General features: G+C 37.1%; 1 protein-coding gene across 5 annotated transcripts in view; it reads left to right on the plus strand.

The window, feature by feature from the left end:
- RTKN2 (rhotekin 2) overlaps positions 1–19,711 on the plus strand; it is a 73,210-nt gene that overhangs the window by 27,779 nt on the left and 25,720 nt on the right. For all 5 annotated transcript variants that reach the window (XM_079793735.1, XM_079793736.1, XM_079793737.1 and 2 more), the window contains 3 exons: positions 1,126–1,243; positions 3,634–3,828; positions 13,717–13,811. In XM_079793735.1, the coding sequence (XP_079649861.1) occupies positions 1,126–1,243; positions 3,634–3,828; positions 13,717–13,811 (408 nt within the window). The remainder of the gene's footprint in view (positions 1–1,125; positions 1,244–3,633; positions 3,829–13,716; positions 13,812–19,711) is intronic.

Here is a 19,711-nt window from a genome sequence, read left to right on the forward strand (position 1 = left end):
CATATTTTCTGCCTTGTTTTGTTTCTTCAGATTATTTAACAGGATGTAAGAGAGAAAGATTTTTAGCTTGATCTGATTTTCTTTTTTTCCCCTTCAGCATTTTACAGCTTTATATAGTCTTCACAAATTCATGTGATGCTGAGGTCATGGAAATTAACCTCAAATGATTTCTAGCTGTTAGAGGCAAAGCAAAAAAGATATGATAATCCTTTATCTTTCTTGTCTATTGTGATAGCTCTCTTTGTTTCTCATATTTTAAAAACTGAATCATATTGAGCATAATTAGTTTTATATGAAGAATCCAAAATCAGGTTAGTATATTTGTTATTCAATTAGGAGATGTAATTTACTTTCCAAAAGAATACATGTGGGGATTAAGTACATCTTTCTGATTACTACAGAAAATAAGTTTTTCTGAAGAGCTATATTTTCTCAATAATGAGGACTTAGCCCTTTAATCTCCTAATACTTTTTAAACACATCACCAAATTAAAAGGCCCAGCAGCAATGTTTTTTGTGTCCACATGTCTACTTTTTATTGTTTTTGTGGTTTCCTCCCTTGCTGTTTGGTGGGAAATGTTTTGCTGTTATTAACGTGCCTGCTCTTAACCTTCTATAATAGAAAACATTTTTTCTTAAATAGACTTGGAAACCAAAATGACAAAGGTAATAATAACATATATTTAGAAATTCTAGCTAAAATGGTAAGAATGAAATATGAAACCACTGAAAAGAGATAGATATATTCAATACTATATGAAGTTAATAGATTGCAGACCTAGAAAATATAAGAAATTTACTGAAATATTATTAATAAAGTTGCTATTAATTAAAGCTTAAACAGTTTGCTAGGGATAAAATTTATGATTTTGGTGATTGTTTTAGGCTGTCAAGAGGCTTATATTTTTTATATTCCGTAGTTTAATTGTTTTAATTGAATAAAATATTAATATATACTGACAGAACAGTCACTATAAAAAAGTTAAGGATACAATGTACAGAAATAAGAATCTATTAATAAATACTTAAGCTAATATTTTTTGTTTTCAAGTAGGTTTTAGCATAATATAGGCATGATTTGTCACATGGATCATGGCTTTAAATGGTTTTGTTTTTTCTGTCTAGAATCACAGCGCTATGCCATTTTTTGTTTATTCAAAATGGGAGCTGAAGTTTTTGATACTGACATGGTAATTGTGGATAAAACAATCACAGATATATGTTTTGAAAATGTAACCATATTGTAAGTACTTTTTTATCTTTAGAAAATAAAAGTAATCTAAAATTCTCCCTTTTTTAAAGGAGGGTATAATTATTGAGTCTTTGGGTTATTTTTGTAGCATTAGATCTTTAAGTGTTTAAATTTATTTTAAAAATTACTTTATTCAAAAGAAACCCATTTGGAATTTTCCAATTTAAAATAAAATGGAAATCATGTAATATTAGTAGAAATATTTTGACATTGATATTATTAATTTTTACAAATGTTTATAGTTTAATTATTAACTAAGCTATGAATACAAGGGAATCTCATAACAATTCTTTATATAAAGTGAATTTGGGCATAAAACAGGTTCTTATGTCTCATATAAGAGATTTAGTTACAAAAATACTAAAATAGTATTACAACTTTCTTTATGAGATGGTCCTGAAATATGTGCCAGAGGAAAAGCACTTTAGTAAAATTTGAGATGTTCTTTTTCTTATGGTGGACTTCTTTCATGTACTCCAAAACAGTAAAAAATGGGTGATCCTCAGGGTTGTTTTTATTGCTTCTGCTCTTTTACAGGCTCATTTTATTGTGGTCATAATACAGCACTGGGAAGAACTCCTTAGGTAGCCATAGATACCATTTTTAACTAACATAAGTCTTTCCTGGCCCCTTTCTCAGGTTCTGTGGGCCTAAATCAGCAAGTGATTTGTAATTCTTTCAGGGTTTCAAAGACACTATCTTAATATGTAAATATTAGTAGCTACTTAACTCTTAAAATCAGTATACATAGGTTTTGCCACATTCAGCTATGGAGGTATACAGTTGAGATTTGAGAGTACAAGTTTTGCCACTCACGTATCATAAAAAAAAAAAACAAAAAAAAAACCAACATTGCAAACCATGTTTTGTGGCTTCTGTCCAGTGTCCCATAATTGTGTAGCACAGAAGAATAAAATGCATTGTTCGGAGTTATTAGCAGCAGCACAGGCTTTTTTACAAGCTTTATTGAACCAAACAGTTTATTTAGGATTTCCAAAATATCACCAAATGCTTATATAATTGAGACTAAAAAAATAGTTTTTCTTAGTTACCTAAATACATTTATTTCCATTATCAACTATTGCATTTTTTTTTTTTGTCAAGTTCATCCTGTTATGGGCTCTTTTCTTCACATCATTTTACTATTGTTTGTTTTATCACAAAGACAAAAATCATAATTTTTTCCTGGGAAAGAACAATCTAAGTTACTTGGGAAGACAACATATGATTTATACTTTTTAAAAAATTCTGTAAATATTTTAAATTGTTCTAAAAATAATAGCAGTCAAATGTTCTAAATGTTGTTTAAAATGTGCTTTTTGTTATGGTTGTTTTTAATAAGTGTTCAATATTTATGAATCTCTGGTTTTCCTCTAAATATTGACATTTGTTAGTCATTACCAGGAATACTGTATGTTTAACAGTTGCCAAATAATAAACTTTGAAAATATCTGGAAATTATTCCTTGGATTTATGCAAACTTTGAATTGGCCATTTAAATCTTAAAAAGGTTGCATTTTTAAAATCTCTGAGACTGATGGATCATCTACAGGCAACATGTATTTGATGGACCTCTTTTGCAGTTTTAAGCATATTTTATTGTTAGTACCACCTCAGTCTTTTATGAGAAAGATAGTTGATTGTGTCTGACAAAGGTCAAAGCCAGTCTTAGTGTTTGCTAAAATTGAAGAATTTCTGCATATTGGTATAATAAATATTTGAGTACCTTTTATGCTAGGTTAAAAATACAGAAATTAAGACAGCACTTGCCCTCAAGGAATTAATGCCTTGAGTATATCTCTTTACATCATTTTTTGTTTGTTTTCCCCTATATAATCAAATATTGAAATGTTATTTTAGAGTTATTAGGCACAAAGGCAGAACGGGTTTCAGTGGGGAGGTAGCAGCATGTGGTGAGTGGACTGAACTATGAAAAAAGAAGTGAAAACTAAAGGTTTTAGCAGAAGAAACCTTTGTTTCTCCTTTTTTGTTTTCAAACATTTTTTCTTCTGGGAGAATAGTCATTTCAGGAAATCACATGTATAATGTAAATACCTTAAAAATAGCTGTATTAAAGGAATGATAATATATAGCATTAGCAACAAAATGACCAGAACATTTTATTCTTTTTCTTTAAGTAATATGCCTGGACATACCAGTTAAATTGAATTAAGGTTGACCTACTTTAGAAGCTGGTAGCTCTAGAAGTTTCAGTGACTCTTTCAGGTCATTTAGATACTAAATATACACTGGGAGATTCTGAATCATTAACATATATGAACATAAACCTATATGCTGATTTTAAATGTATGAAAATATCAAAGGGTGTTATAATTTTATTTTCTGAGTTAAATTCCTAACATAAATACTATTGTTTTTAGTAATGAAGCAAGGCCAGACTTTCAGATAAAGGTGGAAGTATATAGTTGCTGTACAGAAGAATCTTCCATAGCTAACACACCCAAAAAATTGGCTAAAAAACTGAAGACATCTATAAGTAAAGCTACAGGGAAGAAAATACATTCAGTGCTTCAAGAAGATCATGAAACATGTTTGTCCTTCGGTTCTGCTATTTCGTAAGTTTCTAATACAATATTTATAGTGACAAAGTATATTTATATATTAGTGACATTTTAAAGTATTGTATATGGAGTGTATGTTTATATTTTAAATTACTTAAAGAAAAACATCCTGAAGCAGAACAAAATTTAGCTGTTAGACATATACCCAGCTGAGATAGCCTTAATATCTTACTTTGAAAGTAGGAATTTGGGTGTCAGTGTATTTTTAGTGATTTGGAATTCCAGTATCTACCAGAAAGATAAAATGTTTTTCTTTTTTAAAAAAATATATTTTTATTGCCCTAGCCAGTTTTGCTCAGTGGATAGAGCATCAGCCCACAGACTGAAGGGCCCCAGGTTCGGTTCTGGACAAGGACACATGTACCTCAGTTGCAGGCTCCATCCCAGGTCCTGGTCAGGCATGTGGGAGACAACCAATCGGTGTGTCTCTCTCACATCAATATTTCTCTCTCTCTGTCTCTCCCCTTCCCTTCCACTCTCTCTAAAAATCAATGGAAAAATATCCTCGGGTGAGGATTAACAAAAAACATTTTATATATATACTAGGGGCCCAGTGCACGAATTCATGCACCTTAAAAGGAACTGTGGGCTGCAAGGCTGTGGTGGGCACAGAGGAGGGTTTTGGCCCATCCTCTGCACCCCCATCTGGCCCCTCCTGCTGCGGAGCCTCCCCCCAATCCCCGATCCCCTGTCTGCTTGCAGCCCCGCTCCCTCTACCACCACTCCCATGTGCTGACAGCGCCAATCCCACTTGTACCCGCTGACGGTGTGGAGTGATTGGGGCCAGTGCCAGCAGCAGGTACAAGCGGGGCCGGTGCTGTTAGTGGGTGTGAGCGGTGGCTGCTGCCCTGATTGCCCCTCAGGAGCAGGAGAAGGTAGAGAAGCCCTCAGGAGTGATCAGGGCCGGCAGCCTCCACTCGCACCCACTGATGGCGCTGAGTGATTGGGACCCGTGCCAGGCGCCAGCAGTGGGTGCGAGCAGTGGCTGCTGGCCCTAATCGTTCCTTAGGAGCAGGGGGAAGTGGAGAAGCCCTGAGGGGTGATCGGGTCCAACAGCCGCTGCCTGCACCCGCTGATGGCGCCAAGCGATCAGGGCTGGCGCTGGGTGCCGGCAGCAGGTGCGAACAGGGCTGGTGCCAGCAGTAAGTACAAGCACCTGGCAGGACCACGGCATGCAGTAGCAAAGAATTTTTAGTAACTACCAGAGGCTCACCCCAATGACTGCAACTGCCTTGGTCTGGTACCCCCGCTTACTTGCTCCACCATCTTGCTGTGGCTGGTACCCACTATGTTCCATGCTCTGCTGCCTGCTGCTAATGCCTGCCATGTTTGCGCGTGCCCCCTGGTGATCAGCACACGTCATAGCAACCGGTTGTTTGTTTATTCCGCCGTTCAGTCTATTTGCATAGTAGAGTTTTATATATTATACTAGAGGCCCGGTGCACGAAATTCGTGCACGGGTGTGTGTGTGTGTGTGTGTGTGTGTGTGTCCCTCAGCCCAGCCTGTACCCTCTCTAATCTGGGACCCCTCGAGGGATGTCCGACTGCCCGTTTAGGCCCAATCAGGGATCTGGGCTAAACGGGCAGTCGGACATCCCTCTCACAATCCAGGACTTCTGGCTCCCAACTGCTCACCTGCCAGCCTGATCACCCCCTAACCACTCACCTGCCAGCCTGATCGATGCCTAACTCCTCCCCTGCCAGCCTGATTGCCCCTAACTGCCCTCCCCTGCCGGCCTGGTCACCACTAACTGCCCTCCCCTGCTGACCTGGTCACCACTAACTGCCCTCCCCTGCCGGCCTGGTCACCCCTAACTGCCCTCCCCTGCAGGCCTGGTCACCACTAACTGCCCTCCCCTGCTGACCTGGTCACCACTAACTGCCCTCCCCTGCCGGCCTGGTCACCACTAACTGCCCTCCCCTGCCGGCCTGGTCACCCCTAACTGCCCTCCCCTGCAGGCCTGGTCGTCCCTAACTGTTCTCTCCTGCAGGCCTGGTCGTCCCCAATTGCCCTCCCCTGCAGGTCTGGTCACCCCCAACTGCCCTCCCCTATAGGCCTGGTTCCTCCCAACTGCCTTCCCCTGCAGGCCTGGTCTCCCCGCAACTGTTCTCTCCTGCAGGCCTGATCCCCCGCAACTGCCCTCCCCTGCAGGCCTGGGTCCCTCCAAACTGTCCTCCCCTGCAGGCCCAGTCGCCCCCAACTGCCCTCCTCTGCTAGCCTGGTCACCCCTAACTGCCTTCCCCTGCAGGCCTGATCGCCCCCAACTGCCCTCCTTTGCTGGCCTGGTCCCTCCCAACTGCCCTCTCCTGCCGGCCATCTTGTGGCAGCCATCTTGTGTCCACATGGGGGCACCCATCTTTGACCACATGGGGGTGGCCATCTTGTGTGTTGGAGTGATGGTCAATTTGCATATTACTCTTTTATTAGATAGGATATATATATATATTTAATTGATTTTTAGAAGAAAGCAAAGGAAGGTGAAAGAGAGAAAAACATCATGGGCTGCCCCCTGCATGGCCCCTATCAGGTATGGAGCCAGCAACCTTTTGGTGCCCCAACCAACTGAGCCACACCAGCAGCCAGGGCTGAAATGTTTTTCTTGAAAAGGGACTATATATCAAAGCATTTGTTACATATCAGTCTGCTAATTAGTTTTTATGTCATGCTTTATTCTTAGAGATTTTAAAAAACATTATCTTTATCACAAAGCCTCATTACCATTATCACACTTAACAAAATAAAAAATAAGTCCTTAATGTCATCTGATATCTAGTCTGTATTCAAATTGCCGTAATTTTGTAAAAGTCCTTTTATGATTTGTTTGTGCAAATCAGAATCCTAACAAAGTCTATAATGCTGCATTACAGTGAGTCTTAATCTTTAACAATTTCCCATCTATTTTTTCTTGCTGTTATTTATTGAAGAAACCAGATCTTATAGAATTTCCCATATTTTAAATTTAGTTAATTACACATTTGTGGATTTTTAAAAAAAACATCTTTTTCTATCCCCTGCATTTCCTACAACTAGTAGGTAGTAGATATAGAGAACTGATTAGGTTCAGATTCTCTTTTAGGGCAATAATACTTCATATTGATTATATGTACTTCCTACTATCTCCCATTAGGAAGCCTTGTCCCACTTTTAGTCATGTTAAAATTGATCAGTGGGTTCAGATGTTGCCAGCCTGATTTATCTGTTATAAAGTTCCTTATCAATCTTTTATCTAATGGTTTTAGCAGCCATTACTGATCACTCATTATTTCACTAGGGGATTATAATTTTGTGACTTTCTACATTTGTCCTACTTTTTTTTTTAACCTCGAATTCTTTCAAAGAAGAACTTCCCTTCATGAACTTCTGGATATAAATGCAAAAAACGGATGAAGGAAAGGCGGGAAAAATACTTGTTTCTTTTATTTACCTAATTTTAGAATAATAAGTTGATATGGAGGTGATCAGTGTTTTATTTGATCTCTTGAATTTTCATATATTTGTGTGTCAGTCTATTATAGGTATTAATTGTCCCATATGTGATCTATGGGAAGCTTTTAAAGCTGATTCCTGTGTCGTTTTGACACAACCTGATCTCTAACAGCTTCTTTGCTTTATGACACAAGATGTTCCATGTTCATCTTGTGTTTTTCTGCCCAGACCTGGAATTACCATTTCTTCAAGGAGCCCTGGTTTCTTTCAGATACTTTCTTTAAACATTGTGTTTGTTGCTTCACAAATCACTTTATGTTTATGTTTCTTGGGAAAACCGTTGATCGGGCTACATTCCTAGAATTTCTTTGCATGTTTTAGTAGAGTTGGCTCTTCAGCATGCCAATAATTTTACTATAATTACAAAACAACCCAAATATTTTAAGTATAGATCCTGTAAATATCAATCATTAGAATGTAATTAAATAACTTCTCATGTCAGCTATATTTCATGTGAAAAATGCCTTGGGACTCTATCTAGCATTGTGGCTTTCAGTCAATTTTGTTTGAGACCCATGGTAAGAAATACATTTTACATTATGACAGTACACAGCTACATAAGCAGATTTCATGAAGCAATACTTAGTCCTTGCTATTTATATTATAATGATCAGACTTTTTAATTCTAGTTATTTTCAGTTTTTTAAAAAAATGCTGTTTATGAATTATTAAATTGATTTCGTGATCCATAACTAGGTCTCATCTACACAAAAACAGTCGTTGAAGATGTAAGTCTTTCCTACTAAAAATATCATTAAAAAGGAAGAAGGGGGCCCTTAAATTTTCTTCCTTTAGAATTAAGGCCATTTGAAACATTTTCTAGGTTAAGATTGTGTCAAGTATTTGCTGAAAGGTGCTTTAATTTAACCATCTGTAATCCCTCAGTAAATGGGAATAAAGATAATAATGTAATTACATCTAACTCCATAGGATCATTATGAGATTCCAAAAGATAATTCATGAACTTGGTACTTAGTAAGCATTTAATAAATGTAGCTCTTACCATTATTGTTACTATTTTTTACTGTTCTGAGAGCAGTGCTTTTTCTGAACTATTTTTTTTAAACTCATGCTGAAGCATTTCAGTTAGAAACTTAACATAGAAATAAAAAATATAGACATTTTGAAATTTAAAATCGTTTATAATTTCATAGAAGATAATTTCAGTAATGTTAGAACTTGTATTTAAGCTATATTCCTCTTCTAAGCCTAGAGGTATTTTTGAGAATAAAATTATTTGGTATTAAGTGCTTTTTAATCAGGGTTGTCATATTTGTTTAGAAGTGTTATTTCTACTTAGATTTGTCATTCTACTTGGTTTATACCTGAATCCAAACAATAATTGTCTTTATGAAACATTTCCCATGAACCTTGCATGCCATTTGTTTATTTACACAATTAAAGTTGGTCAAAAGATAGAATAAAACCATTTACCACATTTCACCAAATCATATTCTCCTAATTCCAGCATCCTACTGCACTTCTGGTGTGAATCCAGAGTACAGGAGGTTAAACTCATGGCCAGGACTACACCCACCTGATACTTCCTCAACTGACCACTTCAGCACCATGAGAGGTTGAGGATCTCATTAGTAATTAGAATGCATAGGAGATCAATTTCATTTTATTTTTATTTTTTTGTTTATCCTCAACAGAGGATATTTTTTCCATTCCTTTTCAGAGAGAGTCAAAGGGATGGAGGGAGGGGGAAAGAGAGACACATCGACCAGGGGGCGGGGAGCGCACCTGCAACCCAGGTACGTGCCCTTGATCAGGAATCAAACCCAAGACCCTTTGTTGCATGGGCTGACACTGTAATCAATGAGCCATACCAACAGTGGTCTAGTTCAAGATCACTGCAAACGTTCCTAATATAGCTTTTAATTTTCAGCCAAAATGAGCACAAAAGATCAAATTTGGGCAATATGTATGTTCTCTGGAAATATGGCATGTGATCAAATGTAGCTGTTCTTCCTGAAAAAAAGTGCTTTTTTTTTTTTCAGACTACCGTTAAAAGTAGTGATTTATTTTTTTATAACATTTTTGGATACCCCCTCAATCTTATAACAATTGGCCTATTTGATTTAAAAATATAGCTGATTAAACTTTTGGGAACTCAATATTAGGATTGGCTAAAATGAATGAGTGCAATGTTTTAGTAAGAAAATGTTATCCTGACAAGAATGTTTTAAAAGTGAGATCATTGTTGGTTTTGGAAGCATTACCATTGTAATTAGTCATGGTTTAAAAATGAAGTAACTTGAAATATCATCAGAAAGTATTATTTGATCTAAAAGAAGACAGTGAACATTTTTGGTAATTTTTAGCTTGCTCCCTCATGTGATTTCATTTATTCATTTTATTTGTGGAATTTAGCTCATTGAAATTCCTTGAGCTAGATTTTCCCAGTGCCTCTAATAGCTGAATTAACTTACTTTATGCTCCTTAAGACGTATTTAGTACATTCTTTTTCAATGTGCAAATAAATATACATCATTTTAAACAATCATTTTGTGAAAACTGGTAAAATTGAGAATAATTATTTACTTAAAAAAATGATGGACTAACTTAAAAAAAAAACCCTTGGACTTAAATATTTAACTTACTTTCATTAAATTTTATCTATATACTGGTAATTTCCCAATTTAATTCTCCAATATGTTTCCCTTTCCTAACTTCAGAGTCATATATCCAGCTGCCTACCCTTTATACCATCTAGGTATCTAAAAAAAAAAAATCTCAAACTTAACTTGTACAAAACTAAATTTATACTTCCCATGTCTATTCTTCTCTTAGTCAGCCTCATTTCCATTTTTCTAGTTGCTCAGGCCCAAAGCCTTGGAGTTGTCCTTGACTATTTACTTTCTTTTGCATTTACCAGATGTCCACATTGCATGAGCTTTAAGAATATATCAAGAATCTTACCATTTCTCACCACCCTGCTGCTACCACCCTACTCCAGGCCTGCAATCAGCTCTTGACTGGTCACTTGCAGTAGCTTTCTAGTTGGCATCTCTATTTTCACTCTCTTGGCCTCTGTGGTCTGTTCTCCATACAGCAGCCAGAAGGATCAAATATACAAGTCAGATCTTAGCACATAGCTCAAAACCTACCATTTGCTTCCCATTTCACTCAGAATAAAATCCAGTGTTCTCATCATGCCCTACAAGGCACTGTCGTGTACAGTGTCTGCCTCCCACTTACCTTTGGACATCCCCTTCTCCCTCTCCCTCACTGTCCTCCACACTAGCCTCTTGTCCCACACACCTGGCATCACTCTCTTGCCCAGTTATCCACTTATTGTCAATAACCTCTTTCCTGAAAATAGCATATTCTGTACTAAAATGCTAATGGGGAGTCTATTTCCCATTGTTTTAAGTGGGAAAAATGATAATGTAGTTTCATAATATTTATATGTCAATGACATTATCATGCTGAAATAATGCTTAAAATATTACATACACCCTGATCACCAAACAGCTAATATGATTGTTAATAGGCAGTTTGTGTGTAGTAATATTTGCTTTTTCATTGTAATTGCCATTCTCATTGCTTTGATTGTTTTATCCACAGTTTTCTTTAATATTTCCTTAACCTTTTTTTTAGAATGGGGCTAGGGGGTCCGGGGGACTCATTGTCTAACACTAGGGAAAAATAAGAGCTAATTATGAAAGGCACTGTAGATATTTGTTCAGGGCAAAATCAGGAGAGAATGGCCACACTGAGTATAAGGCTGGTGCCTCTTAGCTCTAGCAACAGTGGAGATTTGTTGATACTTAATGAACTTTTCCAAAATTGTGCATATGAGTCTGACATTATACCAGTTATATTCAGAATGTAACTTGAACTTTACTCATGCATTGTTTTGTTAAAAAAAAGTTTTGGAGACAGGAAACAGATATTTCTGGTCTATGATGGTTGCATATTAAGATCAAGATAAACTAACTTATCATGCTGTATGCTTTATACAGTGATGTATGTCAGTTATTTCTCAATATAACTGGAAAAACAAAAAACGAGGTGTTCTCAAAGTGAGTAACATTCTGTGGGGTATAGCATTATTTACTAACAAAGTGCATGCATTGCATACTTACTACATGTATACAAATTTTTCTTTGTAATAGAGATTTTATTAAAGATTTAGTAAAAGACAAAGAAGGTTTATGAAACATATAACCTGGCACAATTACTAAAAATTTCCTTCAGACTTCTCTCTTTTTCTCCAAAGTTCATCTATATTTCTGTCTGTCCACCTACCTATCCTCTTTTTCTTTTTTACAACATGCTTCTTAATGTTTTGAATGTTTTATTTTGAAAATTAAAAAGTCATGAAAAGTCTTAAATTTAAATTGCTAGCACAGAAAATACAATTATTTGAAACAAAAATTCATTTTTTTTATCATCACAGAGTGTCAGGATATGAAATTTATCATCAAAAATTTTATTTTATTATTTTTTATTTTTTTTTACTTTAATAAATCTTTATTGTTCAGATTATTACAATTGTTTCTCCTTTCCCCCCCCATATCTCCCCTCTTCCCAGTTCCCACCCTTCCCTCTGCCCTTCCCTCCCCCCTCGCTATCCTTATCCATAGGTGTATGATATTGTCCAGTCTCTTCCTGTACCCCCCACACAGACACCCCCTTCCCCTGAGAATCAAAAATTTTAGATGCTCTGGCAATAGCACTACTTTAACAAAGGTAGCACAATGAAAAAATGGGATTAGTAATGAAATCCCCCATTTCCTGATACTATAGATAAAAATTCCAAATCTTTAAAGTTGATAAACCAGAAGAAGATTTATTCCTTCCCCAGGAAATAAATATGAATCAGATTCCGTCACTACCCTTCTTATTAACCTTCTCCAATGACTTCCTATTAACAGCTTTAGGTGAGCTAATCCCTGCCTGTAGTTCCAACCCTGTGTTGTACCATGTTTGCCACCTGCTCATTATGCTTCAGCCACACTCGTGTTTTTTCAGCCTCTCTTTGCACACGCTGTTCTCTCTACTTGGAATGCTTTTCTGCATTCTTTGCTTGTCTCCATCCTTTTATTCATAACTGTTAGCTCTTCAGAGAATCCTTTCCCAATTCCCCTATCTAGCATAGGTCCTCAGTATTCTCATACCTTTTGTTTCTTTCAATAAACAAAAAAGAGTTGCATTATAGCTTTCAAATGCCAATATTTGATTTATCCCTCTACTTTCCCCCCTCTCTTCTGCATCAGAATATAATATTGAGTCTTATTTATCATTAATGCCCGTCACCTTACATAAGACTTGGCAAACATTCAGTGTTCAGTTAATATTTTTGAATGAATGGAGATCCTTCTAAAGAAACATTTGTAAACTAAACTAAATAATTTTCAGGTTTTCTTATGATGAAATAGATAAAGAGATAAAGAGGATTAATCATTTATGTTAACTTTAAACTGTCATTCATAACATCTAAATGTTTGTTTGTTTTTATTTTGGTAAAAATACATAACATAAAATTTACCATTTTAACAATTTTTAAGTAGATAAATCAATAGCATTAAGTATATACACAATGTTGTGCAACCATCACCACCATTCATCTCCAGAACTTCTTTATTTTCCTAAACTAAAACTCTGTACCATTAAACAATAGCACCCTGCTTCCCCTTCCACTCAGCCTCTGGAAATCTACTTTCTGCCTCTGAATTTGACTTTTCTAGCTACCTCATATAAGTGGAATCATACAGTATTTGTCCTTTGTGACTGATTTATTTCACTTAACATAATGTCTTTGCAATTCATCCATGTTGTAGTCTGTGTTAGAATTGTCTTCCTTTTTAAGGCTGAATAATTTTCTATTGCATGTATATAAATTTGTTTATCCTTTCACCCCTGAAAGGACACTTGGGCTTCTTTCACAATTTGGCTGCTTTTTCATGGGTTTACATATATCAGTTCTTTGGGGTATATACCACAAGTAGAATTGTTGGATTATTTGGTAATTCTATGTCTAATCTGTTGAGGAACCATGGTACTGTCTTCCATAGTGGCTACACCATTTTATATTACCGTCACCACTGTACAAGGGTCCAATTTGTCTACATTCTTGGCCAACATTTGTTATTTTCTATTTTCTTTGTTGTTATATATATTTTTTAACAATAGCTATCCTAATGGCTTTAAAGTGTTATCTCATTGCAGTTTTGGTTTGCATTTTCCTAATCACCAGTGATCTTGAACATCTTTTCATGTCTTTATTGGCCATTTGTATATCTCTTTTTTAGAGAAATGTCTATTCAAGTCTTTTGCCCATATTTTAGTCAAGTTTATTTGTTGTTGTTGTTAAACATTTAAATATTTTATGCAATAGAAATTATACTAGAGTACTTAAAACATGTTTCCTTCCTCACTTTTAGTGGTGCAAAGTATAATTTGCTAGCTCATACTACACTGACCTTGGAAAGTGCTGACAATAATTTCAAGACCCATAATCTGTCTATTAATGGAAATGGTAAGTACAGTCTATATTTTACTTATTACATATGTTATGTTGATATATATGTGGTGACAGTAATAACTTCTAATTTTAAGATGTTCTCCTGGAGTGGATATTGGCTTAAATAATGTAGGCATGAGGGATTCTGTGGGTTTTCCAAATATGTCCATCCCTTTTCCCCAAAAGTGAACAGTTTATTTTCCTCTCTCCATGCTATTTGCCAGAGATTAGTTTGTGAGGCGAACTTAGTCAGAACAGAATGATTTTGTATATTCTGAATCCTTGTCTTCGACTTGAAATTGATGACTTCACCACCTTCTAGTTGGCAATAAGAGACCTATCTTATTTTTAAATTTGAAATTGAGGAAGCCAACCCTCCTGTTTATAGCAGAGGATATAAGGAAAGATAGGGCTAAATTAATCTTAACCCTTTTCTCTCTGGATGATATTGGTAGTTGTAGTTTTTTCAAAAGAAATATCTAGCAATATATAGAAATAATTATTATAGTTTACATATTATATACTACTAGTAGCCCTATGCACGAATCCGTGTGCCAGTAGCTCTCTGCGGGGCCTGGGCGCTCCACACCCACTACCCAGAGGCTCTTCGCGGTCCAGAGGCCCATCCGCAGCCAGGCGCAGAATGCTTGCCTCGCGAAGCAAGCATTCCACCAGGCCGCTCACGCTGCCTGCTCTCAGCGACCGCCCCCCAGGACTGGGGGACTCCAGCAGGGCTGAGAGGACAGCGTGCCGCCATCTTGTAGCTATGGGCACTGCCATCTTTGTGACGGAGTGATGGTTAATTTGCATATTACCCTCTTATTAGATAGTATTGTGAGAGGTATAATAAAATCTACTATGATTGTGGATTTTTCTAGTTCTCTTAGTTATGTCTATTTTTGCTTTATATAATTTGAGCCTTTGGTATTTGATTCACACATTTTTAATTGTGTATTTTCTTCCACTCTTACCTCAAACTGTACCTATTTTTATGTTTTAGAATGCTTCTTCTAGCAGGATTATACATTAGATTTTAATTTTTATTCAATTTGACAATATTTATGGGTATTTTTTTTTACTGGAGCATTTATTCATTTTGCTTTTAATACTAAATAGTCTATACCGTATTTTCCGTATAAGACGACTGGGCGTATAGATTTTCCTGGGTTAAAAAGTCGTCTTATATGCCGGAAAATATGGTAATCCACATTATCTATACTAGTAAAAGGGTAGTATGCTAATTAGACCGGGAGACCTTCCGGACAAAGCCATGGTGGCGGGGCCGAGGCAGAGGCGGTTAGGGGCGATCAGGCTAGAAGGGGAGGGCAGTTGGGGGTGATCAAGCTGGTGTGGGGGGCAATTGAGGGCGAGCAGGCTGGCAGGGGGGACCAGTTGGGGGCAAGCAGGTGGGCAAGGGGGGCAGTTGGGGGCATTCAGGCCGGCGGGGGGAGCAGTTGGGATGAGCAGGCCAGCAGGCAGAGTGGTTAGGGGCAATCAGGCAGGCAGGCAGGTGAGCCGTTAGGAGCCAGCAGTCCTGGATTGCAAGAGGGATCCCAGATTGGAGAGGGTGCAGGCCGGGCTGAGGGACACCCCCCCCCATGCATGAATTTCGTGCACCGGGCCACTAGTCCTATATATAAAAGGCTAATTGCTAATAGACTGAACAGTGGAACGGTCGCTATGACATGCACTGACCACAAGGGGGCAGGCATTTAATGCAGGAGCTGCCCCCTGGTGTTCAGTGTGCTCCCACAGGGGGAGTGCCATTCAGCCAGAAGCCAGGCTTACAGCTGGCGAGCACAGCAGTGGTGGCGGGAGCCTCTCCTGCCTCTGCTGCAGGTGGGCGGTAAGGAGCGAGGGGTCCTGGACTGCGAGAGCCCCAGACTACAAGTGGGATATCTGACTGCTGGCTTAGGCCCGCTCCCTGTTCCCCCGAGAGGTCCCTGACTGCAAGAGGGCGTAGGCTGGACTGAGGGACCCGCCCCCCCACAGAGCACGAATCTTGTGCATCAGGCCTCTAGTATTAAATATTTGGGTTTAAATCTGCCATCATAGCCTCTGTTTTTTCTGTTCTGTCTTGCCTTCTAAAGGACCAATAGTTTCATCATTTCAGTTTTTCCTTGTCTAATTAAAGCTATAATTCTTTTTCTCATCTTTTAGAAATTATTTCTAGAAATACTATTAATAATACTTATGAAGTGTAAAATTAAAAGATAGTTTTACTTTTTTCTTGGACAATGCAAGGACTTTACAACAGTTAAACTCTTTCTCTGACTTGTGTGCTATTATATATTTTAATTCTGTTTGATTTTTAAATTTCACGAGATGTTTTATGTATTTAATGTTTATTTATATTTACCTACTACATGTTTCTGTGGACTACTTATAAACCTTACATCTAGGATAATTTTCCTTCTGCTTGAAAGATAATTTGAATTTCTTTTAGTATGTCTGCTTGTGTCATATTTCTTGGTTCTTTGTTTTTACGTGAAGGGTTTTTTTTTTGTTTGTTTGTTTTTTGCTGTTACAGACATAATTCTACTATCTTACGGATTTTTTTTATTAGCTGTTGAAAATCATTTGTCAGTGTGTCACTTCTGTGAAGGTGTAACTTTCTATTTTCTCTTAGTCTTTGGTTTTTCTAAGTTTCACTGTGACATAGTATAGAATCTTATATAGGCTGCTTTTGGAAAGACCATGTCTGAGTTTCTCTATGCCCTTCCATCCCCACCTCTAAGCAATGGGGATTCTGGGCAGTAAGGTTGGTTTGCTTCTGGCTCACTAGTATTCTGTTGGTGATTCCTTTGGGATATTAACTTAGTATGAGGAAAATCTCACATTAAACTGCTTCAGTTGTTCAGAAATCAGGAAGCAGATTTCTGTTTTGCTTCCCTTATCATGCAGAATCATTAAATCATAAATTCAAATTTGCTGGGATTGGCAAATGCTATTAGGACAAACAACTTCTGTGCTCACTTACCTCACTGGTTCTTATTTATTCGATTTGTACTGGTAATTTCTTATAGTCTTATGGGAAAACATTTTTAAACTATAGTTAATTCAGCATTTTCAATAGTTTCCAGTAGGAGGATTGGTCTGAACCGTCTAGCCCAGTGGTCGGCAGACTGCGGCTCGCGAGCCACATGCGGCTCTTTGGCCCCTTGAGTTTTTAGCAAAGGCCAGCTTAGGAGTACCCTAATTAAGTTAATAATAATGTACCTACCTATATAGTTTAAGTTTAAAAAATTTGGCTCTCAAAAGAAATTTCAATCATTGTACTGTTGATATTTGGCTCTGTTGACTAATGAGTTTGCCGACCACTGGTCTAGCCTTTCTTCACTCAAAACCTGAAGTCTGCAATAGTATTAGAATTATCAGTTTAATTAGAAAATTTGACAAATGAAATTTGTTGTATCAGACACTGCTCTATGGTATACTATTCAGCCTTCAAAAAGAAGGGGATTCTACAGTATGTGACAACATGAGTGAACCTTGAGGACATCTATCTATATAAAAGCCTAATATGCAAAGCGTCCCCTCCAGAGTTCTACCGGGAGACTGGGAGTTCGATTGCTTGCTGTGATGTGCGCTGACCACTAGGGGGCAGCGCGGAACAGGAAGGCCCTGGCTGGCGGCCAGGGAAGGGTGGCCCCAGCCCGCAGCTGGAAGGTCCTGATCAGCCCTGATCGCCGGCCAGGCTTAGGGACCCTACACGTGCATGAATTTTGTGCACCGGGCCTCTAGTACTAACTGAGGTACTGAATGTCACATATCTCAAACAGTCAAACTCATAGAAGCAGAGGTGGTAGCATGGCAGTTACTAGAGGCTGGGGGAGGAGGGATGGGACGTTGCTAGTCAAGGGGTATGAAGTTTCAGTTACACAAGATGAATATGTTCTAGAGACCTGCTGTACAAGAGCCTACTGTGAACAGGACTGCATTGTACACTTAAAAATCTAAGAGGGTAGATCTTCTGTTACATGTTCTTACCACAATAAACAGAAATAAATAAATAAGCAAACAAGCACTTTTGAAACAATTTTTATTCTTAGTCACTGTGAGCTGTTGTTATAAGGAAACATTGCAATAAAGTGGTTAATAGTGTGGCTGTCAGCCTTGAATTCATATTCTATTTCTACCACTGGCTAGTTCTGTGACCTTCACAAGTTCCTCATTTTGTTATCGTTTACAGTTTACAGATTAGTAAAGTACAGTTTAGAGACCATAACATACTAGATAATACAGCTAGCAAGTGGTTGAGCTAGACTTTAAATAATCCCGGACAAGCTGTGCTCTTTCTGCTATGCTTTCTGATCTGGCATGATTCCTGCTAAAGCAACTAAAGACTCAAAACAGTATTGATATGTGAATAATGGACTTGATGTTGAAAAGCCCCATTCTTTCAACCAAATCACCTGAAAAGTTGTGGAAAGGAATAAAATTCATAAATGAGGCACCACTTTTAGCAATAATTCTCCAGTTGTCTTCAGTGTTCTATAAGATACTACTAGATTCTCCTATAATAAAATGCTCATGTGCAAATAAGCATGGGAACTGTGTGGTTATAGCTCTTAGAGAAACACAATAAGATTAGCATATTAAAGACTGTGAGAAGACCTATGCTTAAAACACTAACATCCCAAACTACTGACTTTGGAACTTGTGAGTTCCACTGGAAAATAATTTAAGAAACAATAACCTCTATGCCTAGCTCTTTATGTAATAGGTATATTCCTAGACCTGTGTTTAAATTAAGACCTTGAAATTAAATCTTATAATTAAATGGAAAAAAAAAAGCCACCTTTTTTTAATGAATATAAATATGTGAATGTAGTGGGGTTTTCCTAAAGTTATGTTAACATCTACCAAAACTATAAAATCAAAAGGAAATACAAGATTTTTGAAATTTATAACTCAACTTTATTCTTGCTAGTTGAAGGGAAAAGCCAAAATGATATCTTGAGGTTTATATTTGTCATCAAGAAATTTTTATACTTTTTGTGAAACAGTGAAACCACATTGTGATTGACTCACATAGAACTGAGATGTTATCTGGATTCTTTCTCTTGCCTGTGTATTGTTTTTGTTGTTGCTGTCGGTTTTAAACTCCATTTTGTTCCCCATTTGAAAGTACAGATGAATTAGATAAAATCTTTTAGTAATGAAAAGTCAAACTGCTCTCACTTCCTGTTTCATTATATTGTGTCCTAATACCTCCCTTGGCTAGAAAACAAGAATTAAGTATTCTGATTAAATGGTTGCTTAAGGACTGAGAGACAGCATTGAGAAATGGAAAGGATATGGTTTGGGGAGTGAGACTACCCTAGATATGAAATTATGAGAAGTATCTATTATGTGCGAGACACAGTGATAGATGTCATTTACACATGATCTTATTTGATTTTCACCACCTTCTTACTTAAGATTGGTAGTATTTCTTTAATGAGAAATTGATACTGAGATAGATTAAATGACTAGCGAGATGCCATATTTCTTGTCTGATGTAGAAAGAAGCTGTGACTACATTTTATTCCACAGTGCTCCTGAGCCGAAAAGAAAACTGATTGCAGGGTATGTTGCAACGATTCCACATCTATTTAAGGACTGCAGTCAGGAAGAAATTATTTTTCTTGGTGGCCCATGAAATCTGAACTTATTCTATCAGAAAAACACATTGTTACATGTGGTATTTAGGGTCCAGTACATTACTGATTGAACAAACTTTATGAACTGGTCTGAAAACCTAATCGTCATTTATGATTCTACTTTTTTAGGAAGTGAATCCTAATTTAAAAACAAGTAGCTTACAGATATTTAGAACTTTAATTATTAATGAATCTTGGATTATTTATATAAAGAAATTTCCTTTTAAACTTTAAATTCATAAATCACGAAGTTAATTTCAGATGTGTTAC

Source organism: Cnephaeus nilssonii (assembly GCF_951640355.1).
Source record: "Cnephaeus nilssonii genome assembly, chromosome: 16".
In the NCBI taxonomy this organism is placed as follows: domain Eukaryota; kingdom Metazoa; phylum Chordata; class Mammalia; order Chiroptera; family Vespertilionidae; genus Cnephaeus; species Cnephaeus nilssonii.